General features: G+C 40.7%; 1 protein-coding gene across 1 annotated transcript; it reads right to left on the bottom strand.

The window, feature by feature from the left end:
* Positions 1 to 461: 461 nt before the first annotated feature.
* On the bottom strand, positions 462 to 24,911 carry vaspb (vasodilator stimulated phosphoprotein b). The gene is made up of 16 exons (XM_054604291.1): positions 24,395 to 24,911; positions 10,308 to 10,479; positions 7,847 to 8,027; positions 7,060 to 7,126; positions 5,462 to 5,559; positions 4,755 to 4,907; positions 4,698 to 4,724; positions 4,582 to 4,628; positions 4,183 to 4,322; positions 3,903 to 3,954; positions 3,710 to 3,737; positions 3,555 to 3,594; positions 3,261 to 3,317; positions 2,642 to 2,714; positions 2,195 to 2,252; positions 462 to 2,100 (listed from the first exon to the last, which is right to left on the bottom strand). Exons 1-16 carry the CDS (start codon positions 24,397 to 24,399, stop codon positions 2,066 to 2,068), a joined length of 1,233 nt encoding a protein of 410 aa, XP_054460266.1. The 5' UTR covers positions 24,400 to 24,911; the 3' UTR covers positions 462 to 2,065.
* Positions 24,912 to 26,888: the final 1,977 nt, after the last annotated feature.

Here is a 26,888-nt window from a genome sequence, read left to right as displayed (position 1 = left end):
GTGGTAAAAAAATGTTTTTACTTCAGCAAAATAAGCGATATCACAGTTTAAAAATCTTAGTAAAAGTCCTGCATTCCAGATTTAAAAATAATAGAAGTATTTGCTAGAAATCTTAGTAAAAGTAGCCTATCAAAAGTAATAAATAATCATAATGCAGAGTGGCTATTGTCAGTGTTATATCATTAGATCATTGTTAATCGTGTATTTATACAGTACCAGTCAAAAGTTTGGACACACCTTCTAATTCAATGGGTTTTTTTCTACATTGTAGATTAATATTGAAGACATCCAAACTATGAAGGAACACATATGGAATTATGTGGTAAACAAACAAATGCTCAACAAACCAGAATATGTTTTCAGAGTAGTTGAATGAGAAGGTGTGTCCAAACTTTTGACTGGTACTGTATATAGTTGAAATACATACAAGCAAACGGTTGAAGTTAGTGAAACCCATGCCATTAAAAGATATAGTCAGCTTGCACATATTTATTGTCATAATAAAGCTAAAATTCAGTCATGAAAATTGTTCATCCAATGTATTTCATAACATTTCAATGCCAGTTTGTGCAAAATCTCATTAGTCTGAATTCAGAGAAATCTTACAAAAGGATGCAAAAAGATGACTCGAGACAAAGTAATGCATTTTCAAGAAGCAGCTGTATTCGACTATAAAGGCATTTCTAATCCAGTGTCTCTAAGCTGTTTTCTTATTATTTCAGTGTAAAAAGCCTAGACTCTATTAGAAAAAAGAAACAGTAAACCCAAAATAACATCTCATAAGAAAACAATCATTGAAAAAAAGGAAAACAAAATCCCCATTCACCAGTCATTTCAATTAAAATAGAAACACCATTTAATTTTTGCTAACATTTTCCCTCAAAACAAATATATATTTTTCCTTATATATATATATATTTATATATTTATTCTCAAGGCAGTTGGTCATGGCCAAATTAATTGACCTCATCATGGCCATTTTTCATGTTTCAAAGTTAGAAAACATAGCTTGAATGGAAGAAAAATAACTAGCGGAAGCACAGTGTAGGACCACTGCACTGGCCAACAAATATCTCATTTTGAGTGAGAGGGAATAGTCTGTCAAGGCAGTGTGGCACACAGACACACTTCCTCTGGAACAAGTGCAATGCAAAGAGAAAACATTTCTCACACATCATAAAACTACAACACACTCCTCTTTCACAGCACACAGGTTGTCCATCAGATTCCCTTTGCTTGTCTCCTCTTCCTCTAACGTCTCCATCTTGCAGCAGTGAAGGCTTGTGTTGTGCTGATTTAGTTCTTAGCCATTGGAGCAGGAGCTGAAAGTCCACTTGACGGAGCGACACGGCAGTAGTCGGGGAGTTGGGGTCTCCTTGATTATTATTGTTTTTCCACCTCCAACTACCATTAGAGACAAAAACCTACTAGCAGATGTCTAAACTCAACTATCTGTGGCAGTGTTTGAGGTTGAACAAGTGTTTGCCAACTGAGAAAGAGAGAAAAGGATCCCAGCATGCCAGCATCTTGCTATTACAGTAAAAATGTGACTAATACATTGTCCCTGAATACTGAAGACTGCTCTATCAGTAAATGGTGCGTCCGATAGCAGAAGGGAGAAGACACAAGTAGCAGGATTTCTGCAGAAAAAGAGGGATATGATGAGTGTACATGATGACGAATTGGAAGAGCAACTGTGGCTGCAGCTATGTCCTCTGAATTGGTTCGGATGAACAGAACACGGAGGACACGAGGGGACGGGATGAATGAACAGGGGAGAGATTGGATTGATGGGATCACCGTAGCAACGTTAGTGAGCCATCATCGAAAGTGCCGGATGGCATGGGGAGGGTTACCATTTCATGAAGTGAATATGCATGATGATACACATAAGCAAGTATGCTCACATGCGTTTGTGTAAGAGAGACAGAAAAGAGAAAATGTGTAGGAGGAAGAAGAAAAATCCCTGGGCTACGTGAGAGGGGCGCAGTGGAGGAGAGGTCCCAACAGTCCTCAACCACCTCCATCTATCACATCCCTCCGTTACACCTGACGCTCAGCAGAACTATGTGCTTCTCTTTTGCAGCTCCTGAACAAAGGCTGTAGAAGGGAAGAGGAAACACAAGCATCACATACAATACTGTATTAAAAGCTAAATTAAAATGTTTAGAATTAGAGTACAATGAAATCTCACCTCCGATAATTTCCTCCTTGACTTTTTGTAGTTCTTTCCGCACCTCTTCCAGTATCTCCTGCAGAACATTGATTGACATGAAGATTGTCAGACATGGCATGATAGTTTAACACTCCTACTACTAGTAAAAAAAAAGTTTTACTGTAATAACATGGTTACTGCGAATCCATATATACATGCAGAAGGTCTGTAATCTGAATTCTTTCCTTCCCCCGAACTTAACTTGGCTTTCTTATTGTATCTGTATTGTGATAGAAGACACTGCATTGGTCCCAACTTTTTTTTTTAATGGTGTGTGTCTGTGTTGGAGCATAGTGACTGCGCACTGAGAGGTTTACAAAATCAGCTTACTGGAGAAAGCCGCATTTAAGTGCATGTAATCTCATTCATTCAGGTTCCTCTCCTTTAATTAAAAATGTATGTTCGCTGGGCTGATGAGAAATTCACCTGTTTCATTTTCTCTAAATCCGAGTCATCCATTCCACCTGCATCATTACTGTTGTTGCCTGCAGGCTTCGGCCTGTAAGAAGACAAGAAGCAGACAAATACAGACAACTGATACGTTTGTTTTTTTTAGGGGCAAAAAAAAAAAGCCAAGAAGGTCCACGGCTCTGTATTGACAAGCCAACTGTCAATCGAATGCATCACCAGCAACAGTGCCAGAGGGATGAGTCAGCAGAAAGTTGCAAACAATTATTACACACCCAAAGATTGCAATGAGGGTTAATTTATCTAAGATAATTACCTTCCTGAAGTGATGTCAACCTTGAGGATGCCAATAATTCAGAAAATGATTTCACCAATATTAAGTTCACCACAAGAGGACAGCATCAACCCCAGCGCACAGAAGTGATACTTGAAAAATAAGCATTGACCACACCGTCAGGCACACCCGTCTGCGACACCTGCAAATCCCTTGGGTGCATGCCATTCTCTAATCCATTAGATGGTGCTGCTTTCAACGGTAAACTATGCTACCCCAGTATATAGGTATCTGCGCTATCTTGAAGAGAAACGGAAAACCAATGGGAGCTAAGGTCATGAGTGAACGGGGCAGCATGTATACCTGAAACCTTGGGACAATGAGGGGGCGGAGTCCATGCTCTTGGGGATGGAGTTATTCCTGTTAGTGAGACACACACACACACACACCCTCGTCTTAGATATGGAAATGGTAGACATTCACACACTACAGCACTCTTGTCCACAGGCAAACAAAGACGCACACATGTTCACACAACCACACTCACACTGATGGAGAACTACTCTTTGGGTGAGTTTTAACACGAGACACCAACGCCTGGGGACGCAACAGATTTATTGGTATTGGCAGTATGGTAATAACTGGAGCCTGGATTACCTGGACATAGTTGATTTCTCCCAAGGTCTTCTCAGGGTGTCTAAGAAGGAAAATGTATAAAATCATCAGTTGTTGATATTAACTTTGTAGTATGTAAAATGAATATCAGAATGAATATAGGAGGCATGCTGGAGATAAAAGTGTTCAGTTCTCACCGCCTTGACCTTGAGGCTCTGAATCCTCCTGTATAGAAAAGGCCAAGACCTTGTAAGAGCGAGTCATCATCAACCAGCTTCTATTTTTTAAACTATCCAGCATCAACAGTGCCGGGCCGCATATAAAGACACATCCGTTTCATATACTTTGCAGCATTAAAAAAAATGTATGTGGCAAAAAGCAGACTCTTACATTATCTGGTGGCTTCACGGCGGGCTTCTCTCCTGTGTCTGTGGCTTTTCTCCTGATGCAAAGAGGAATCACTTTAAGTTACATTTCAATAGATGGAGATTTAGAAGAGTTACAAGATATATGCTGCACTTTAAATATAGTTATTAGTCAAAGAAGGAAGGTTATACAATAAGAAAAGATTGACTTTAGATAAATCCAGATGTAGTAAGTAAGCCTGATTGTTCAATTGAGTGCGGGCATTCTAGATTTTATCGGACTTCAAACTTCTGACGTCACACACCTTCGTGCCAAGATGGCACTCATTTCACCCATCAAACCCCCTCCACCTCCTCCACCTCCTCCACCTGATCCAATAGAGGAGTTGCTGCTGCGGCTTGGGTCGGATCTGCCTATTGGAGTTGCAGGAGCTCCGTCCTCCTGCTGGGGGCAGCAAAGAGCAAAAATGATACAGAAGAGTTCAGAAGACATTGTGTGGGCATGATGACTCAATGCACACTGATGACTGATGCAGGTTTCATAGCTATGCAAGCAGGAACAACTCTGAGAATAGATCAATACAGCAGCAGCAGCATTCTATTTGCGTTATTGGAGATGCACATAATGGATTCCACTATAGTCCAGCTTACCTTGCCTTAAAGGCAGTAACAAAGTAACATGACTGGAAAAGGCATTTACTCACCTTGGATACTTTGCGGAGTTTAGCTCCTGCTATGGCAGCTGCCAAGCCTCCGAGTCCCCCACCATCCCCTTCACCATCTCCACCTCCACCTCCTCCACCTCCTCCACCTCCACCACCTCCACCACCTCCTCCTCCTCCACCTCCTCCACCTCCACTTCCACCACCAAAGCCACCTCCTCCGATGGGGGGCAGGGGTGGGGCCGGCGGAGGTGGTGGTCCCGGCGGGGGAGGGATGGCACCAGACGGAGGAGGGGCAGGGGGCAGCGGAGGGGCAGGTGGAGGAGCGGGAGCTCCAAGGCCCATCGGTGGAGGTGGAGGAATGGAGACTAAAAGACAGAAAGGGACCATCGGTAAGCATCACCAAACATTTGGCCGATAACAATGCGTCTAGGATACCGTGATGCAGGCGTACCGTCACGTAAGTTAAGGTCTCAGACGGGAGACAATCTTGACTATCTGATGAAATAGTCTGCAATGGTCGACTCTCCAACCAACAACAGTTCTCCTAAATGTGGCTGATTTAAAGTTTTGCTGCTCAAAAGAGAAAGACTAATTCTGGACCCGTGTGTACACACCAATGTAAGGAAATGATGCAGGATACACTGGCCCACAAAACCTTTTTGAATAAAGTACAAATCTATAAAACCTTATTTTTTGTGGTTGATAATGTCAACTTGCTTTTTTTATTTACTTTGCAGCATTATGAATCACAAAGCTTTCATTACATCTGACGCACAGTATGCACGGGGTCTGTAACATCACTGTTAATGCAATGTGTGGGGGGCCTTAAGAATTGGTGTTTAATCATTAAAAAGACCCAAAGACTGAACTACATTGTAATGAAGTACAGTTATGTTGACCAGCCCAGGTGCTTCCTGACCTGCAGCAGTTTGTCTCTCTCTCTCCAGTCTCTCCCTTTCCTGCCGCTCCCGCTCCTGTTTTTCTCTCTCCTGACGCTCCCGTTCCTGCTGTTCCAACCTACGGCACAAACAATCACATCTGTCAGCGTCACATACATGTAAACAAGATAAATCAGTAGATGAACAGGACAGATAAAAAAGGAGGATGTTACTATTTTTAGTTTGGGTGTTGCGATTACACATGCTAACCATGAGATTGAGCAGATAGTAAGAGACGGGCAGTGCCAGCTTTAAGCCATTCCCAATTAATGTGTAAACCTCCTGCTAATTATTTGATTATTAATGCTAAATTCGTTGTGGTCAAACAACTCGGCCTAATTATAGTCTTTGGCACCGGTGCGAAGAGCTATAATCTGGATTTGTATTCAATAGAGCGGCGTCTGTAAAAAGAATGAGAGGTGTTTTTTTATAGCTTCTGATTAGCCTACCACAGAAAAGTCCACAGCTGGACACGGTGGCCTCATTCAAGCGGCCTCAGTTCACTGCAGCTCCCTCCCCTCTGTCTCATCCCATCTGCCACTCACAACAGCTGTTTACAGGGCAGCACACATACAATGTGCACCCACTCAAATATGCACAGGTCCACACACACAAGCATGCACACAAAGTGAGAGTCGCTGTGATTTAAGGCACAGCTGATCCACTTAGGCAGAGTGTCCGGGAAAGGGGGAAGGGAGATGACGTCCTTATGTTTTTTTTCCTGATTTTCCCACAGCCATTTGGCACTGGTGAATACAATTGTGAATTTATGTTCAGCAGAACTAAAAGCATAAATGCAAACGATATCCACCAACAACTTGCATTCATGCTGGTTCAAAGGGTTTAAAAAGGTCCCTAAGCAACAGCATGTCATCAGCCACTGGGACGGCTTGTAACTTGACAGACGGTCACAAATCACAAAGCCTCCCCTACTGTGCAACATATTACCTTTTAGTCTAAATGAGATTGAAAGGTTAATGCCTAGGCATGCACGGTGACTCCATGACGGGTCTCGCGGGAGACAGATAGATGGACGGAGAGGACGGAGAGGACGTGAGGTGGACGTGAGGTGTCCGCCTTGCTGTCTTTTTAACCTTTAACCTTCATGGGCTGACGGAGGGTTTAGCAGCGTCAGACTAATGCCATCAAATCCTCTATACATGCGTGTGCGCAATCCCGGGCCAACGGGACTACTGCAAAGCCAAGACAGCTTGACTTGCTATTGAATGTTATGCAACTAAACCCAGAGGATAGTTTGCTTCTGTTAGAAACATAAACTTCAAAGAGCCTTGCAGAACAGCCAACTTGTCTACATGGGGAAAAACAACTTGCTTCAAAAGAAAATCTACTTTTTAAACAAATGTTGGCCATTCTCATCTCTTGTGCTGTATCCAGCCTGCAAACCCACAAGAAACTTGGCCATGTTGTCAGGGCTAACAGCTGGATACATTACTTTTTTGTTGCTGAATCAGGCCCAGAAGACATCCAAGTGGGTTCTGTATAAAATGTGGCCAGTGGTGTCATAAAATAAGCACTTTATAATGAAGGAAGGTTCCATTCAGAGGAAGCCTGAAGGTACCTTCTCTGCTGTTCAAGCTCTTCTGGAGTAGGTCCATTTGACACTGGGCGGGGAAGGGTTGCATAGCCTGCCAAGACACAACATAGAAAACATTCCTGATGTGAATGAAGCAGATCAATGAACACAGGATTGCTGTGAATTTGAAACACTCTTGAGCAATTTCTGATTTGTATTTCATGACACTCTTTGAATTGCATCCAACCATTTATGTGCTTTTATTGTTCTACACATCTTTTCTAACCATGTAGTTGAGTGTGCAAAGTCTGAGTCTGGTGTGGACTGACGTGGTGTGACAGAGGGACCAAAAAGGGTTGTGTACCTTTAATATATTTTATGGTATTTAATTGCACAAGGATTGCCACACTATAGCCGAGCTTTTACAATGCAGCATTTCTTCTATTTTGATCATGCTCCAACAAAATAAGATAAGCAAATTATCAGATTTGATCTTAATAGCCAGTTGGTATAAACAAACAGTAAGACTCAGACTAAAAAAAACCCATATGTTCTAATTACATTATTGCACAAATTAAAAGAGCGTACATTTCTGAAAAAAACCCAAAAAACTTCAAATAAGGATTCAATAGCTGAGACATGGATTATGTCGGAATAATTATGGTCGAGGTTTAGTCTCCATTAATCCAGAACAATCTGTTTGACAACATAATAAAAAAATAAACTTTTCTAATCCTGGTACGGTTTTATTTGCCTTTTCATGGACTTTAAGTTGAATATTAAGTAGCGACGGATTCTGATGGAACTGTGAATCTAGTGCGAACTCATTTACCTGCGTCTGCCAAGGAGCTGAGCACCTCCGTAGCGTGAGCCATGCCATTAGCAAACAGAGTGGCATCCTCTTTGCTGCCAAAGTTGAGCCCCCACACCTGCCGGGCATCCCGCCACTGGTGGAAATTGGGTGTGGCCTGGTTATACTTGAGACCTTTCACGATTGGACAGTTTATAACCACCTGGGGAGGGAAGAGGAGAGATGATCGATACAAGGGTTCTTTTGGTAGCAATGGTGGAATCAGTGCTTTTGTGCCTTTTTTGTCCACATTCAAAGAAAATAGCGTCAAGAAACAAAAGGATAGTTTCTTTAAACTGTTAAATCACAAAACAAATCCACATCCCCGTCTTATGCATAACAATTATAGAGTCTGCTGTATTTTTGTGGGATAATCCTGGTTTATAGTCCGCCCAGCAGGTGGCGTAAAGCCTATGAACCACTAGGGAAAAAAATGTTCTGGGTTTGAGCGTGGCCTGAATGTGCTGACGCGCCATTTCTCTATTTGTTTAACAGCCTCTGGATTCCACAGAGCAGAGAGGAGGAGAGGAGACCCTGTCAGGGTAAATATCATAGCGAGCACCATGCGCTGAAAAGAGGCTAGCGAGTTCAGCTGCCACTGCAGACAGTGTGGCATTCCTAAACACTCCACGATCCTGTCAAAAGGCAAGAAAAGCCAGACTGGGGATGACCAAAAAACTAAAATAGGATAAAAAGAGGGGATTTTATTTCTTTTTTTTAAGTGACAGAAAGCAGAATGTTTAAAAAGCCTAAAAGGAAAACCGTAATAGCAGGATTCCACTTTCAATAAAGTGTAATCATACTAGGCTGGGATGCATAAAACAAATTAAAAAGACAACCGTAAAAACAACTAAAAGTTACTCTACGTGCAGGCAGACCGAGAGAGAACAGTAGTAAAACATGGGAGGAGAGAGAGAGAAAATGACCCACCCCCTCCCCCGTTATTCTCTCTCTTAAGCTTCTCTGTGATCTCATCCAGCACCATCTTAAACTACACTGCATGTCTGCATTAGACACAAATATAGAGTCCTCATTGGGTATCAGACTTCTCCCTAAATTGTCACAGGAAATGGTCGAACGGGCTAACCATCTCAGGAAACATCATCCACTTTAAGACCCGTCTCTGGGGAACACTTTGGAGTCCTGAATGTTTAAAGAAGGAGAGAGAGACACACTGAGGCAGCCGGGAGAGCAGGGGTGTATACAAGAATAGTCACACCCAAACTCAGTTTACCCAGCTTTCCATCTTGGAATCTGCCCACCTTTATCTGGCGAGTCATAATCTGGTGATAACGACAAGGAAGCCCTCTTTGTTCTCCTTTTTCAACATGCCTTTAGCTTGTCAAGTCCAAAGAACAGACTCTCTTTCTCACGAAGCCAACATCAAGCCCAAAACGAACACAACACATTCAGCTTTAAGTCATCAATGTGTATTACCTTCCAAACTAAGCAATAATCATAAAAATAAGGACAAAACTCAACAGATGACTCGAGCTCGCTTAAGAGGCTAATTCAAGGAATACTATAAAACAAATTCTGTGTTGTGTGGCTGAGCAGTTTAACCTTTATTATGTTGATATTTCTACATACTATACGTCTTGATATATTATTCATAACAGCTTAACCATCCCTAATTAATGCCATTTGGGTTTTTTTTACACAGACAAATACCATAATATAATTAAAATGAGCTTAGTAAACTGGATGCAGTTGTATGAAACCAGGTTTTTGGTTAAATGGCTCAGAGTACTGCATAGTTACAAATGTCCAACACTGGAAATCATCACAGCAGGTTGTACACATTTAAAACATGAAGCTCATTAGCCAGTTTTGTAACATTTTCCAGCTTCCTCTCAATCATCTGCATAATTGCTGTCTCATTCCAAAAGGCACAAAAACATAAGAGAGTATCTACTGCTACTGACAAGATAAACAAAGTGAACAAGATATTTTTAGCAATAACTCCAGCACACCTTAGCCTCTCTCTGGTGTGATAGTTTAGTAGTTCAGCAGATATTTGTAATATATCGGAGCTGGACTTAGTTGCTCTAAGTGTTTTGCTGGGACACGATCCAGTGCGTCATATATGCAAAGTCAATAATTGACTAAATTAAAATAAGCAATACAATCATGGAGCGATTGACAATGATGCCTTCTCAGGAACTGCTGATAAAGTCATGTAAAGTAAATGTTCTCTACATGGTTACCAGGCTCTAGTGTGTGGCATCAGATAGACGGTGATAATGTGAATGAATGGGCACAAACAAAGACTGTCTCACACTTGCTTACTCATACACCCTGAGGCCCTTACAGAGGACGACAGACACCCACGAGCCACATGACAAGACACAGATGGATGAGCTTCACACACACACAAAACAAAACTACACATTCACTCATACTTCAAGAGACGCACAGCGTGTTCGTAAGCTAGCAGATGTACCTGCTGATCCGTCTGCATCTTGCGTCCCACTATCCTGAAGGCATTGGTGGAAGGGTTGTGATAGATCTGGACTCTGCTGAAGGCCTGCGGTCCAACGCCCGCCGGCAGCCACTTCTTATTGCCATCGTCATAGATCATCACAGTGGCCCGAGCCTGGCAAATACTCGACTCGCTGAAAGACAGAAAGAGAACGTTAATTAAGAAAAAACATTTGATATGACTTTCAGGAGTACGAAGGTCACATTTATTTAAAAAAAAAAAAAAGAAAAAAAATAGTAAATTGGAGATCTGATTTGTTACTCTTTCAAAAAGGTACTGGCAACCAAGTGTAACGTGTAAGTCAAAAACCTTAAAAGACAAATCTCATTTTGTGTATAAAGGCTCTGAGAGGTGCATCATTTTGTTTGCTTGTCTACACAACACAAAACATCCCCTATAGTTTGCCAAAAAGAGGAGAAAGTGAAATGTGTTTTTGCACAAAAACTGTACATCAGAGCAGAAAGTACTGGCAACTGCAAATAAATGTCGCCGCCAAACATGTGGTTTTTCCTTTTTTCCCCTGGTAAAATGCCTCAAGATCAATAGAGATTAAAAGGTCTTCATATGTATTTTCTACTTTTGCCCCGAGAAAGGGACAAGTTATGTATTTGTCAGTACACATCTCAAACTTGAGTGTAAATGAGCTTAAACCACTGTGCTATTGTGATATCAAATGTAAAATGTTAGAGCAGATTACAGGCTAATCAATACAATGTAAAACTTTTTTTATCTTTAATTTGGACAAAAGACCATACATTATTTTACCACTTTGAAATGGCAGTCAATTATGGTATGTAGTGTGGACTGCAGCTGGAAAGAGGAAAGCAACTGAAGACCTCGGATGGACAAACACTCCAAAAACACAATTTAAGAGAATCAGTTCTTCCTCTTGAGGTCTCACACTGTCACAATACAGTGATTCAGCAAGTGTGCAAGGATACAAAACATACACCAACGTATCATAGAGTATAGTATGTTAACATGTTGAGTGTTGCTGATGGGCAAATTCCTGAAAGTCATAAAGTGTCTGTCTGGCAGGTCATCTGCCATAGAGAGCTTAACCTCCTCTACCCTTATCCTACCTATACGTCAAAACAAAGAGAAAGACTGAGAGAGGGAGCGCAGAGAAATGCTGATTTGAGAAGAAAAAAATAAGTAGTTTGATGCCAAACAAGATGGAAGGCGAGACAACAATGGAGGCCGACAAAGAAGGGAAGTTGTGCGGAGCTCCGCCACTGAGACCAGGCGATGGAATCTGCCACCTGCTTTGCATCAACCTCCACCTCAACACACTTCGCAAAAGAAAACATGTGCTGTGAGATCAGTGACCAAACACGTATTTATAGTTCCATACAGGAAGAATACACACTAGTTATAACACTTTAAAGAGTAACCGCGCATGTGTAAAATTAGGTAGCAGAGGCTGCAGAGTGAGTGCATACACATATTTGCATTTCAGCGACCGAGATATAAAGATAACCAAATCGTTCATTGTAGAAGAGAATAGCACAATAAATTATATACCATAAACATGGCCTAAACAAATATGTCATACAAGTATGAGTTATAAACAAATTGGAACAAGTACAGAATGCAGAGGGAACAACAGACACAGTAACAAATGTGGCTGACTGTCAATTCTAATTTTATTTTTTTTAACCAATCCTCCCCCTCCTCTCCTTATTTGCCCCCCCCCCCCCCCCTGTGCTCCAACCATAGTCCCCTAATCCATGTCTTCCCCCTCTCCCTCCATCTGTCCCACCCGTGATACAATCTGCTACTTCCTGTGACATGGCAATAAAGCCACCACCCACTTCCTGCTGCCAGCACTGCCAAATAAGGATTGGTCCAGCCTGAACAATCAATATCACACACACACACACACACATATATAGGTCCTTTATTTTCCTACAAGTGGTAAACATTTTTACAACACGTCAGATAGCTATGGGGTCATATATCTTTAAAACGGTTTCCTGCAGTTGTGTTATTTGGCACACGTCTTATAATAATTGTGCCACAGTGAATGTTTCATAGTAACTTCCTCTCCTCTATGCTTTTTTTAGCAACCTGCAGCTAGGGAGATTTTTGTTCTGCACTTTACTTATATTACTTATATTTCCTTAATTTTGGCAAAGAAATCTGCCATCTCTCTAAGTTTTTTAACTTCTAGATTTCTTTTGCATGTCTACATTTATAATGGTCAAACACGTACATGGCTGAGATGTTTTACGTGTCAAACTAATTTGTCTGAAATGAGATGTGTAAGCTTTTCAAATGGATTTGGACATTTATTATAATTTATTAATGCACAAAACATACTATTAAGATGCATAAGTTGCTTAGAGGTAGTGTTAGGTAGTTAAACAGGTCTTACTAATGTTAGCGATTTTATTTTGCTCTCCTTTAAACAACTTTATGAATTGAAGTTTCTTGTCAAACTACATTTTAAGAGATTACAAAGGATTTACCTTCGCTTGTGTCTCATTTGTATTGAACAGAGCTTGAATGCGTCATAATGTAACTCAATGCAACACTTGTTTATGTTAGTCGTTAGCGCCGTTATTTAGCCAAGTAGAACTGTGTTCCCCATTGGCCGCAAACAGCTAACGTTAACCAACTCTCATTCTGCTGATTGAAACACAATGTAGCATTATCTGCAACTAAAAAGCATTGATGCCGATCTCCCGATCACATATTTTTACTGAATATTGTCTGTTTCCTAACACAAATCACCTTTACATTTCACTTGCCCAATTGGACAACCGCACTAGGCCTTTCCATTGCCAAAACACAGAGTTTACCTGCCACGGACGAGCGTTAAGGTCAAGCTGTGTGTACTATCAGTAGAGTGTCTGTAATATGCCCTAATCTTTGACAGTGTTTGGACAGGTCAGAGGCGCTGAGTGAGAAATGACTTCTCGTAAAAAAAGTGTAAATATAGACAGTGGTGTGATGTGGGATGGTTGTGGTAGTAGAGGTCTTTTTTTTTAAGCCCATAGCAGATCTGTTTCATCTGCATTTAAGTTGCATTACAGAAATGACAAAGAAATGTTTGGGATAATTTAGAGAAATGTGTCCGTACATACTTCGTCTGCCGAATAGCACTGATAAGTTTGTTAAGTCAATGTCATGCGTTTATGCCTGAAATATTATTATAGGATGTTGGTAACTCTCAAATGTCAATAATGGTTTTGGCCTTAAAATCCCAAAATTATAATAATAAAAACACACATTTTTGATATAATTTAGTTTTGGTTTTTTACGAAATTATGATCTTTAATTCTTAGTTTGCGAAAGTCTGTCAAAGTCACATACCAGTGGGTTGTTACTAACATAACTTAGATATGCGTTTTGATATTTGAATTAACTTAAATGAAAGGCAACACATATGATACTAAGTCACATGACCATTTTGATAACGAGTAAGATTTTTGCAAGGGAGAGAAAGCACTCTGTAAATGGGCTGAACGTTAACAGTGGCCTTAAATCAACACAAATGGCCATCAATCTCTTCGAGCACGTTAAAGCCTCCTCTGGTTGGATGGCTAAATACTGCAGCGTTCTCTGATCTCACTGAATCATCTGCGTCAAGCCTGCTGTCGATGTGCGGGGCAGTGAGGGCTTATGGGAACTGCGAGGGGACTTCGGACTGGGAAACGGATGCATATTTAATGGCAGAGAAAGCCAGACCTGAGAGTGAGCAGATGCATTATTGATAGAACTACGGACACCGAGGTGCTAAAAGCGTGCGGCGCACACACGCGTAAAGACGAGCAACTGCGCACACCCTCGAACCTGTCAACATGCCAACACGTGTGTCCACGTGTTGACCCGGTCCACTGGGTATAACATGGCTGCAGAAGACTCACAGCCGGACTGAGTTTTAGCACTGGAATAAACCACGACAGGGCGCGATCGCAAACTATCTATTCCTGTCCGTCTATAGCTGAAGACACTCCGGACCACCAGCTCACCGACGCTGGCTGTGGAGCTAAGTCAACTGGTCACTTAGGTAACTTAAGAGGTTTTCTATTAAGCACAAACAGGTCACTGGCTGATGCTCGGGGAGAGATCTTAGCAACCAAAAGGACTACAGCATAGGATTTACCTAGATGATATTCAAATTGCATGTTTATTTTTTTAAAAACACATAAAAACGACAGCCACAGTGAGTTCCTCGACCCTCCGTGGTTTCTCGGTCAGTAAGGGGTTAACAGGAAACCGCAGTGCACGGCCGGGGCACACGTTCTCTTGGAAATGTCTGTATAAGGCTCTGCTCTCAGAGCTTTTCCCCCAAATGTGCTGGCAAGTACAGTCAGGCCCAGTGGCTCGGACTCTTCCCTCCTCCTCCTCCTCCTCCTCCTCCTCCATTTACCTAACCCTCCCACCATGCTACTCTGCTACTCTTCTCCACTTCCCTCACCATTCTCTCTGAATGATGTCTCTTCGGGTGGCATTCATGCAGATACACACGGTTTGTTTTTTCATATTTGGTGCAGGGATAAGAAGGCCTGACATACAGTTAAATGGACAGGAGTACATTCCTCCTATGTATCATGAGACTGTTTTGCTGAGCGAAATAGAACACATGATGTAAACAGTCATCAGCCCTGGGGACACACTGAAGTGACACAGGTTTGTCTAGACACCGAGTAGAGTAATATCTTTTGTCTCTGCATCCATTCCTGGCTCACCGTCCCTCCTAATTCATCAGACATCTTTCTCCTCCAGGAGCTCATAATACCGCTATTTGGAAGCCTTTTTTTGCCCTCGGAACTACAGCCGACTATCATTATTTAATGATGTTCAGGTCTTGCCTCCAGGAATAAGTATCGTTCTCTGCGGTGAAAACATCAGATAACTGAAACCTGCAGCAGCAACTCATGCCCAACATTTGACATGCTTGTGCAATCGATCAATATCTGGTCTCATCAATATGTTGTTGTTTTTTTTACTCACAGCTTTTATAACTGACTCAAGGCCACAAATGAAACATAAGACGAGACACAGGTGTCTTATTTGAATTGGTAAACCTCAGATGAACAACCAGCGATTCATTGGATACTTTTCTTCTTAAAACGTCATATTCAAACCAGACAGCGACAGACAATAAGTCACTTAATAGTGTCTGTGTTTAACCAAACCACTTCCTCCCTCTTCTTCACAGCCTCTGAAAATGTAGACCAGATTTTGAAGCCGATAGTCCAAAAAGCAATGCTTTAAATGCCTCTATATAATGTGTAGTAGAACAATGTTTTAATATACAAGTGAATTCACCTGTCCTTTTAAATCCTATGGTAAACTGAAAACTATTTACAAGCAGATACATTCATGCCGTCCTTATCTGAAGATTATTTCTCTGAATTTGAGAAAATGAAACCTGGAAAGATTGAAATATGTAATGGTGGAGTGTGTGTGTGTGTGCGTGTATTTATATTAAATTTAGTTTTTTTCACAAGTTTAGTGTGAAACTTTCCCTTTTCACCAAAGTACATCTAGACACGAGGTGAAGTCACGTTAGAGAAAGAAACACAAACTGCAGACAGAAGTGAAAAAAGGAAGTGTTAGTTACAGAGAGGCAACACAGGAAAGAATAACATCAGCATGGGAATCCTCCCCTGTATACAACATCATGAAACCCAAGCTGCACGTTTCATCGAGTGTGGCATCAGAACATTTGCTTGTTAGTCATTTCCATATTGCAAGAGATCAAATTTTCCTTTGAAATCAGGGTTTTGCTTCCTCATTGTGCACACACCGTAGCGAGGTCACGACGGTGGTAAAGAACTCGACCTCTGATGCTGACTCGGAAACATGGAAAGACCAGACAATAGCCTGTTGACGCCGGCCTAGTCATCTGACAGCACACTGTCCTAAAACCACCCTGGGGCAACGTAAACGGCTGTCAGTGATGTTCAGCCCACATGACTCTGAAATCAACCACTGTGAACAACATACATCTCATGGAACTTGTTTGTATCTCATGTCATTTTTGAGTGACTATCATGGACTGTAAAAGTAGGTACAAGATAAGCTTTCAAACCGCAAAGTGCAGTTCCTGTCCAGCTGTCCCATAAATGTTAATATGTAGCCCGACGCCCAGACACAAGAATCAACTTCCCTTTGATGCAGCTTATTTTCTTCAGATATAAAAACACAACCAGGAATCCTAACACAAATGTAATTTTTTTTTCGAGAATTCTTATGTTGTCATGTATTAAAGAAATGGAAAGGTTTTCATCTAGCTTAAAATACACAACAAAAAACATATAACCTATAACAAGGAAATGAAAGACCTTAATCAGGGGGCAAACAGGACTTACTGAGGTTTTAATTCAATATATTTTAGACTTTTGTTAAGAGAGTTGTTTTCCTATATCGTCCTACCTATTACAAGCCAAAAAAATGAAAAGCTTTTAAACTATGGTATGGGCTAGCTTTGACTTATTCCACTGCAAACTTCACCCCCCTCCTCTTTTTCGTTCTCCTCATGCCTGTTTCTTTTCACACAGGTCCTAGCATGCTGCTAAAGCACACACACACACACACACACACACACAAATAGACACACAGAAATACATTCGCTGCGGGCTACTGCTTTCTGCCTCCACCAGTCAGCCAACACATAAAACGGGCTTCGAAACTATCTCAGCTATTCTTTGGCTCTTCTTCTCAATGTCTTTGTTTAAATGGAGTCCGACAGCTTCAGCTGAAACTCCTCTACCAAGAAAACCCCTCAGCATTCTTTGAGCGCTGACTCATCCTTTGTCTGGCATCGTTTATCCAGCGTTGTGGAAAAGTTGAATAGACGTTGGGCCAGGAACGCTCATTTTGTTGTTGTGTGACCACTTCAAGAGTGGTGATGAATTCCTTCCTGCTTCTGAAGGACTGTGTGTGTGTGCGTGTGCGTGTGTGTGTGTGGTGGGGGGCACTACTGGTACACTCAATGCCCATATTTGGAACCATCTCACCTCTGTCCTCCTCTCTGAGCTCAATTCCTTTTACAGGTTGGAGCACATCCTCCTCAACTCGAGCCAAGAAGGAGGCAAGCCTACTTTTTCTGGAGAAGAAAAACCCACGGAGGAAAAACTCTCTTTTCTCCGCTGTCCTGACTTGTACAGTCTCCCCTTAACATTAGAGAATAAAATGTCTCTAGTCAAATCTTTGAGTGGCTCGACTGGGTGGACTTTGACCGTACATCTGTCTACTTTGCTGATAGAGGCTACTTAGATAATAGTCGCACAAAGCATTACACTGACGTAGCCAATTCCATCAGCAGAGCACCAGGTTTATGGCTCAAAGCTCTTGAAGACCTTTACCATACATTTTTTTGTCACACGTGAAAGCTTTGCCGCCAACAGCAAATGAAGCCTTTTACTTTATATCTCAACAAACCTCAGCTGATCCTTTTTTCACTAACCAAGCAATAAAGCTATGAAAATAGACAGACATATATATTTTTATATATATATATATTTTTATATATATACTGATCTATATCCTGTTACTGACTAGAGGTGTGGAAATGTCTCGGTTCTAAAGATGCATCGCATTGCAGACTAGAATGACTCTGCATTGATACAATGACAGAACCTTGGTTTCACTTCAGCTCAGTGTGAGCATTTAACGCGCTTCGCTGTCATTTATTGTCTTTGAAGCTTGTTTCTCTTCTCTCCTTTGTCTCGCTTCTTCTCTGATCTACATTTCATGAAGGGTGAGGCTTAAAGAACAAAACATGCATGCATGCTGAAATTCAGCCATGGTGTTGCTAAACCTATCGTGAGATGCAGTGACTTAAAACCGCATTAGAGTAGAAGAGCTACGAGTTAGGAAAAGTAACTCACTAACTAAAGTCTGATAGCTGCTAGGCTAAATCATGCAGTGTAAAAGGCTTAGGCCTTCAGTGCCCTTTCTTGCAATGTGAAAACCATATTTTTGTAGAATTTAGCACACTGCAAAAGGATTTATGTTTAGTTTTTTGTGTTGTGAATGTTCTAATGTGGCTCACACAGATACTAGTATTGAAAAGTTGAAGCTTGTTATAATACAGACTGTTGTAGTCATATTTATGAAAGCACTTTCTAAAAATAAAAAATAAAAATAGGTGACTGTGTTACTTCTTGAAAAAAATGCAGGATGCGATTCTTGAGATGCATAGTTGAACGGTGAATCATAATTGATTAGAATCTCAAGGGCAAGTGAAGATTCACACCTGTTTTACTGACTGAAACTATGTACAAAAAAACCCATAATATAACATCCAATGTGTTGAGCATTAACTTTCTAACAAAAGCATAGTCCTCTTTCGACCACTCTATTGACCTCAATGTCAAGTCCCTAAATGAAACTTGTACCATTCCAACAGTCCAGACTGCCACAGGATAAAAGAGAAGCAAAGTTGGAGCTTCACGCAGAATCCAGGAAAGCAAAAACTGTTTCTATAAACAACATCACTAATCCTGCACGAAAAAAGTGTCACCCACGTGGAAAAGTGTTCCGTCTTTAACTGAAGAGCTCAAACAGGTTCTCCTTTATAGCTTGTCCTGTTCTGTTTGGTTATAAACAACAAACCAGAGTGGAAGTGGTGCCCAACGATAATGTTAGAAAACTGCTGCTCAGCAAATCATCTCCCGGATTTCCTCTTATACTGTTTTATCTGATGCAGCCTTTGTGCATCAGCGATCACCATCATCCAAGATAAGTGAAGTTAAGATCTGGCGACCTGAAAGATAGTAATGTTTAAGATGTCTGACAGCATAAGGCAGTTTTTATACTAACTGGCATCCATTAAGCTCCATTAAGCATCGGACCTCTGTTGAACCCGATGTATCCGTGTGCCCATTAGCAGCGCTGCTGACCATCCAATATATCACTACAGCATTTCTGCCCGCAACAATCTTTGGTTTCACTACGTCTCTCCATCAGCTGGGATGATGTCACTCAGTCTGGCTAATGCAAAAAGAACAATGGGTCTGCAGGTGTCTCTTTAACTTCATTCGGACACGTTAGAGCTGTGAGTTTCTGCTCGAATTCCACACTGGTGACGAGAAAGGTGACGTCATCTCGCTTCATTTTTGGCAAAAGAATTTGCTGCGTTCATGAAAAAAAAACTGTATCAGAAAAAAGGCTACAAGCGTGGGGCTGAGATCAAGGCCAGACAGATTGTTGTATGTCAACTAACAGAAAATAAAACTCTTAAATCAACTAGATTTCCTAGATAACTGCTTCTAGTAACTGCTCCCAATGCTTCCTTTGTGACAGCAGCTGACCTCGGGTGACCAAACGAAGCAAAATGTTCTCCCTCACACACAAGAAATCGACAAACATAAACAAAAACTCGAGAATCACTGGAGAATCACTTCAAGGCCAATATATCCTTCTTGCAACTTTAAGTTATGTTAACAGGAAACTTTATCACCTTTTACTGCAAAAACCTTAGCATCCAGACCTGAATTACTTATTAGGGTTGAAATAATTTACAATATATTACCGAGACGATGTGCTAAGAGAGATTTTGCCATACCATTTAGAACAAGGTAGGTATCATTTTAATATCTCTGGACGTATTAAACCAGTCAATGAGGCCTGCTTTATAGCCATATTGGATTTTCAGAAAATTCAAATAAACTTGATGAAGAACCATGATTTGTCAGGTATTTCATTTATTGCATTGGCCTTAACCAGATTCATTCCAATCTGGATATTTTATCAACGAAAAGTGTCTGATGCAAATTTCTGGAAAATGTAACGAGGTCTTCCAATTGCTCGTTTGTCCGACCAACAATCCAGAACTGACAGATCTGATATATACAAAGATATAAAACATTATTTGTCCGACAAATAATTTATAAATTATCAAAATCGTTGTAAGGGGGTTTCAAAGTGTCCATAATACGCACTGCAAGCCATTTACAAAATGTTCACACCAATTGACTTAATTTCCTGAGAAAGGAGATCAAAATCAGTTTCAAAACACCAAGCTCAGTGAACAGCTACTAAGTATGGGTGAGACAGGACCGAGCAGCTAGTTAGGGTAAAGGTCAAGTTTAAAATAAGTGACCACAGAAAAAAACAATACCATACATAGAGAGAATACAAAAACTAGAGTAGCAGAATTAAACAAGAAAAAACACGCTGATACCACTTAGGAAACTGGATTTGTCGCCAAGTAGACAATGGTATGTTTTGTATGTTAAGCAACTCCTGTAGCAAAGCGTCTAATCCGCGGGGCAGTCCGGCATAATGGCCTATTTATGAGTATGAGAGGTGGGAGGACCCCGAGGGGTAAATTGGTTCTGGGGAGGGGGTGTTGTTGATGGGAGCCAAAACTCACAAGGCTAGACCATTTCAATAACGGAGTGTGTTTAGTGATGCAGCATACGGGCTTTGTAATCATTTAGACACACTGTCACACCAGCTGTACACAGATGTCCAAGTGCATATCAATATGCGACTCTTAATGATGCGTGAAATAAAGCCATTATTCTTAATCCATTATAGATAAGAATTCCTGCAAGCACACCCCAATTTCCTTCAAATTGTTATTGCTTCTGGTGCGCAGGGTTAAATGTGGATATTAGGAGCTCCTTGGTTGAGAAACAAATTTGAAAAAGGCTGTTTATTTTCACACTGAAAGTGCAAGGCAGAATGTCTCCAATGTTTTCAGGTGAAGTATTCAAAAGACATTGAAGTGAAACAGAAATGTGTCTTTCTGATAAGAACAATGCGGTTTTATGTAGCTCTAGCAAGACATTTAAGGATTTTAAAAAAGGTACAAATGTATTTCTTTGCCTAATATTTTGAATTTCAGAATTTATTTGAGGAAGTAATATTCATAGCACGCAGGCTGAAAGTCTGTTTACACTCTGTACAGATATCTGACTTCAAAAGAAAACAAAGAAAACCTGACTGTGCAAAGGAATTAGGAAAACAAGTACAGACATGAGGAATTAGCCTCTCAACACACCACTGTTGTGAACATTACACAACACCGTCGCATGAATGCACTCCTATCGCAACACCGATGACTTTCATCTGGTTATCCTTACATGGACATAAACACAATAATATTGCAAAATGCCTTAAATAACAGCTACTGGCCTGTTGGGACATGAGATCAAGAAGTTGAACATTTTGACAGAGGAAGAGGACATGACAGCAAAACTGCAAAGATCGCTGTGAGAGCTGCATTCCTTTCCGTTTACTGCCAAGGCAGAAAAAAAAAATAAAAGAGCTGGAGCCAAGACACAAAGGAGACATAGGGGGGGGAGGCCATTTCCCAGCTTTTAACGCTGATCAATAAAAAAAGCTCATGCAAGAGTGCAAGGAGAAGAGTGGAGGAGGTCCGTTTGGCATCGCTTCCAGACATGTCAGGCTTTCTAAACTGAGCGAGGGGAACTCGTTAGATTGCAAACGGCGATGTAAGCAGATGCATTTCACCCGTCTGCTCACGTCACACGGGGTTACTGCTTGAGCCCGAGGCGGCCGTATAGGACGGGTGTTTTAGTCACAGGGACCCAGTGGGTGAGTCATGGTGAGAGGCAGGTGGGAGTCACCTCTGACAATAACAGTGAATCATTATGCAGATGGGTGCACTTCCTGTGCCGCCTAACAAAAGGATAAGATAGCCTGAAACGCTGATACGGTGTTCTGAGCATCTATTTTTTTTCCATTTGGGACGAGCGTCTGCTACATGAAGAAGGTCAGAGGAGATGTTGCTTTTTTCTCAACTGTGTCAAACTGTTGAACTTTTGACGTTCACATACCACAGGGATAAATGACAATGGCCATGAGTGGAGCTGCATTCCAGTCGTTAACTATTATACATGGTGACATCAACTGTTCAAGCTACAGTGAAGAGTAAGCAGGAACAGTATCCAGATAAAGTTAAAACTACAAGTATCAAGATGGACTTCGCCAATCAACAGAGAGAGAGTGGAACACTTTGAAGTGCACAACGAAACCTGAATACAGACGAGAATGTTCTAGACTTAAATATTTACATAGTCGGTTGGGTGCAGTCTAGTTGCTGCAGAGGTTTTGTGATTGGGGAAGTAGTTTGAGTGCAGCTGAGCAATACAACAATAAAGCAGTTCGGCTTATCTTCAGGGTTCACTGTTAATGAACGTTAATGATTTCTGGCCCACTTGCCTAATCTACTTGCCCAAAGTCATTTTTTAAACTGGCCACTATACAAATAGTTTTATCAAATAACCACATATTTAAGTAAATTATCAAATTCATTCATCTTGTTACTAAACTTGCAGCAAACTGCGCAACACATGGTTGGAGTTTGGCCTACATCCTAACGTCACGCAGGTACACTGATGTTATCAGAAAAATTGAAATGCTTACTTTCACTTTAGCTCATAAACTTTGTCTTTAACTGATACCAATTTTCTCGGGAGTGTCTATTTAATTATTTTTTAACCACATAAGGCAAGCCTTATTGTTGAGCCCTGATTATTGAATATAATGTGTAATTATTTCAATACGTCCCATAGTGGTGTAAAGGTTTTCTTATTTAATCATAGTGGCCAATGTGTTGCCATGGTGATGTTTACGCATTTGTGTCCAAAAATAACTACTGCAGGCATATCCCTAAATAAAAATAGATTCTACTAAGTCTATTATTTATTTTTCTTTGCTAGCTAAAACTCATACAAACCTGTGTATACTGTAAAGTATGTTAACACAGTAATCTTTGCTGATCCTTGCATTAACTTAATTAATGGCCTCACCAGCAGGGCACTTTTTAATGCATTACTGTGATTGTGGCAGGATTTCAGGCGGCTCAAGTGCCTCCTGTTCCTGCTGTAATCAAAGTCGCTACGCAGAAATATGTGCAAAACAAATACAAAACCTGGACCAACTCCATGTGCCAGGCTGACACACATTGTTTCAGAGAGAGAGAGGCGGCGCAATAGGTTTGAGATAAAGAACTAGTCACACAGGTTATCGGCCATGCACTGGCTCTCAACTGCAACGAATTCAACCCACATCCGTCAAGCTTTTCGAATGACAAAAGTCGTTCCTCGACATAAGTGGAGTGCCACTGTGTTTCGAAATGCAAAATGAGTGAGGAAAAAAAAAAATACAGTAGTGGTGGCTTCAAAAGCATGTAATTGCCAACTGCACAGGCTGTGACAGGATGTGGAATTTGTGGACATGAGCTTTTTCCCAGTGAGAAATATGGTTCCCGGTGTGAACCTCTGTATTCCCAGAGAGGGAAATATAGAAGAAGAGGGGGTTAAGGTTTAGTGTGTGACTGTGCAATGCAGGCCATGATATAAACAGCCAAGTGCATTATGGGCAGCAGGGTGTCTGAGTGGTCATTGTGCCTTTAAAAAAAAAAAGGAGGAGCCCCCCCATGTATAGAGGATAATTCACCATTCTGGAGTGCCTTTGAGCAAGACACTGAATACATTTCACATGCTCTATAAATCACCCTGACCTCTGACCTTAGTTAAGAATACACTGTTGGTCATTTGTGAGGTTTAGATCATCTTTTTGTTGCACTATAGTGGTTGGTTTCAGCCACGTTCACAATACTAATGAGAAACTAAAAAAAAGTCAATAAAAAAAGAGTGTTTGAAACAAATACTAAATGTTTGTGTCATCTGACCCCCAATTTAGGGAATATTTCCCTAAAAGGTATCCACACTTTGCACAGGTAGGGATCAGTTTCAGTACAACCATGCAATTAGAATACTTTCTCATACACAAAACATTAAAGTTATTTACTAGTAAAGCTCTCACACACGCACACACACACACACACACACACACACACACACACACACACACACACACACACACACACACACACACACACACACACACACACACACACACACACACACACACACACAAAAAATAAATAATGTAGTTTAAACCAGCAAAGAAACTTGAGTTATTTCACAAATGTGGGGGAATAAAACACCATTAGGAGGTTATACGGTCGCCTTTGTGAAACCAGTGGCCGAAACGCAAATTGTAGCCTGCAAACACAATGAAGATGAAGGGATCTGAGCCGCTTTACCCACCTCATTGTTCGGCCAGAGTGGAGATCCTCTCCTCGCAGGGGCAAGTTTTCTGGGCTTGACTTCCGAGCTGGAGCCCGGCGTTAAAAGTCAAACTAGTGGAAGAAATAAAATAAAAAATCGGCGAGAAAAAGACGCATCTACACCCGCAAAACGGGGTAGCAACCAGCAGCAAAAAAAAGAAAGCACACCTCGACGATTTCCTGGTTGTGTGGAGCGGGAGAGGAGGAGGAGGAGGAGGGAGGAGGAGGAGGAGGAGGAGGAAGGGGAGTAGATACAGTAGTGGAGCGGGCTTGTCAACTCCAATCACTATCCCACATTGGTTTTGCTGGAGCTGGAGAAGTGGAGGAGAAGAAGAAGTCTGCACACAGAGAAGAAAAAAAATCTGCACTTCTGTTTTTCACACTTTGCACTGGTTTGTGGAGGTTTAAACCCGTGTGTCTGACTTTTCTGCGCGGCCTCTGTCGGTCGGTCGGTCCGTGTGAAGTCACTGAGTCTGAGCCCAACCCGCCAGCGTCGAAGTAGGCTGCGGTCCCACGGTGCGTTCACGGGCAACTCGTAAATACCCAATTTGGGAGTGTGAGTGGAGTTTCATGGACTGATACAAAGCATGGAAGTGACAAGCAGTGCTGGAAATCACAAAAAAAAAAAAGTATACTCAAGCATTTTGCTTATAAGTTTAATTTTGATGTGTGAGTGGTGTTTCATGACTGATACAAAGCAGTGCTGGAAAGTCACAAAAAAAGTATACTCAAGCATTTTGCTTATAAGTTTAATTTTGATGATAAGGAGTGTCATTGACTGATAGAGAACATTAAAGTGACAAGCAGTGCTGGAAAGTCATATACTCAAGCACTGTGCCTAAAATAATCCTTTATTAGTCCTTTATCCTTTATATATATTCAAAATAGATTTGATGATTATATAAATTTAATTTTGATGAGTGTCATCGACTGATAGAGAACATTAAAGTGACAAGCAGTGCTGGAAAGTCCAAAAAATATATACTCAAGCACTGTGCCTAAAATAATCCTTTATTAGTCCTTTATCCTTAAAATAATCCTTTATTAGTCCTTTATATATATTCAAAATAGATTATAGATAGATTATATAAATTTAATTTTGATGATTAGGAGTGTGAGTGGCGTTATGAAAGTGACAAGCAGTGCTGGAAAGTCACAAAAAAATATATACTCAAGCACTGTGCCTAAAATAATCCTTTATTAGTCCTTTATCCTTTATATATATTTAAGATAGATTATATAAATTTAATTTTGATGATTAGGAGTGTGAGTGGCGTTATGAAAGTGACAAGCAGTGCTGGAAAGTCACAAAAAAGTATAAAAATATACTATATATCAAGCACTTTGCCTATAAGTTTAATTTTGATGATTAGGAGTGTGAGTGGTGTTTCATGGACTGATACAAAGCATGAAAGTGACAAACAGTGCTGGAAATCACAAAAAAGTATACTCAAGCACTTTGCTTATAAGTTTAATTTTGATGATAATGAGTGTCATCGACTGATAGAGAACATTAAAGTGTGCTTATAAGTTTAATTTTGATGATAAGGAGTGTCATCGACTGATAGAGAACAAGAAATATACCCAAGCACTGTGCCTAAGATAATCCTTTATTAGTCCCGCAGCGGGGAAATTTATATAAATTTAAGATAGATTATAGATAGATTATATAAGAATAAGTTTAATTTTGATGATTAGGAGTGTGAGTGTCATTATGAAAGTGACAAGCAGTGCTGGAAAGTCACAAAAAAGTATACTCAAGCACTGTGCCTATAAGTTAAATTTTGATGATTAGGAGTGTGAGTGGCGTTTCATCGACTGATAGAGAACATGAAAGTGACAAGTATTGCTGGATAGTAACAGTATATTTACTCAAGCACTGTGCCTAGTAGTATCATTTTGATGAACCCGTTATTTACCTCGGTTTTTCCATTTTCTGTTACTACATTTCAAAGAGTTGCTTTTTACTCATTTTTACTACATTACATTACATTACATTCCAGTCATTTAGCAGATGCTTTTATCCAAAGCGACTTACAATAAGTGTTTTCAACATAGGTATTCAAGAGAACTACTAGTCACCAGAAGTCATAAGTGCATCTCCTTTCTTAAAAACATCTAAGAACATAAACCAGAGCAAAAGTACAGTGCAGAAACAAACTAATACGAATACAATAAGTGCAACAAACTAATACGAATACAATAAGTGCTAAGTGGAAGGCTCAGGGTAGTACTTCTCGACTTGTACTACTGACATGTATTTGACAGTTGTAGTTCCTCATTATTTTAAGGATGAACAGATTACATAGCCTATTACACAGCATAAACTATGGTGCGTTGTTAAACTGCCAAATATTACAATAAATAGTTTGAATGAGCTTCATCTTGACCAGCCGCAACAATAAAATGATGCTGATACATTAATGTATCTATAGCAATCCAACAAGGGCCATACTTTGTGGATACTCCTCCTT

The sequence above is a fragment of the Anoplopoma fimbria genome, chromosome 1 (genome assembly GCF_027596085.1).
Source record: "Anoplopoma fimbria isolate UVic2021 breed Golden Eagle Sablefish chromosome 1, Afim_UVic_2022, whole genome shotgun sequence".
NCBI lineage: Eukaryota > Metazoa > Chordata > Actinopteri > Perciformes > Anoplopomatidae > Anoplopoma > Anoplopoma fimbria.
The sequence above is the reverse complement of the archived record's forward strand: the minus strand, read 5'-3'. Positions and strand labels throughout refer to the sequence as shown.

Coding starts and splice junctions, on each gene's coding strand:
- vaspb (XM_054604291.1), bottom strand. Junction 4,908..5,461: donor AGAGAGACAAACTGCTGCAG/GTCAGGAAGCAC, acceptor TCTGTCTTTTAG/TCTCCATTCCTCCACCTCCA. Junction 3,955..4,182: donor AGTGCCATCTTGGCACGAAG/GTGTGTGACGTC, acceptor TCTTTGCATCAG/GAGAAAAGCCACAGACACAG.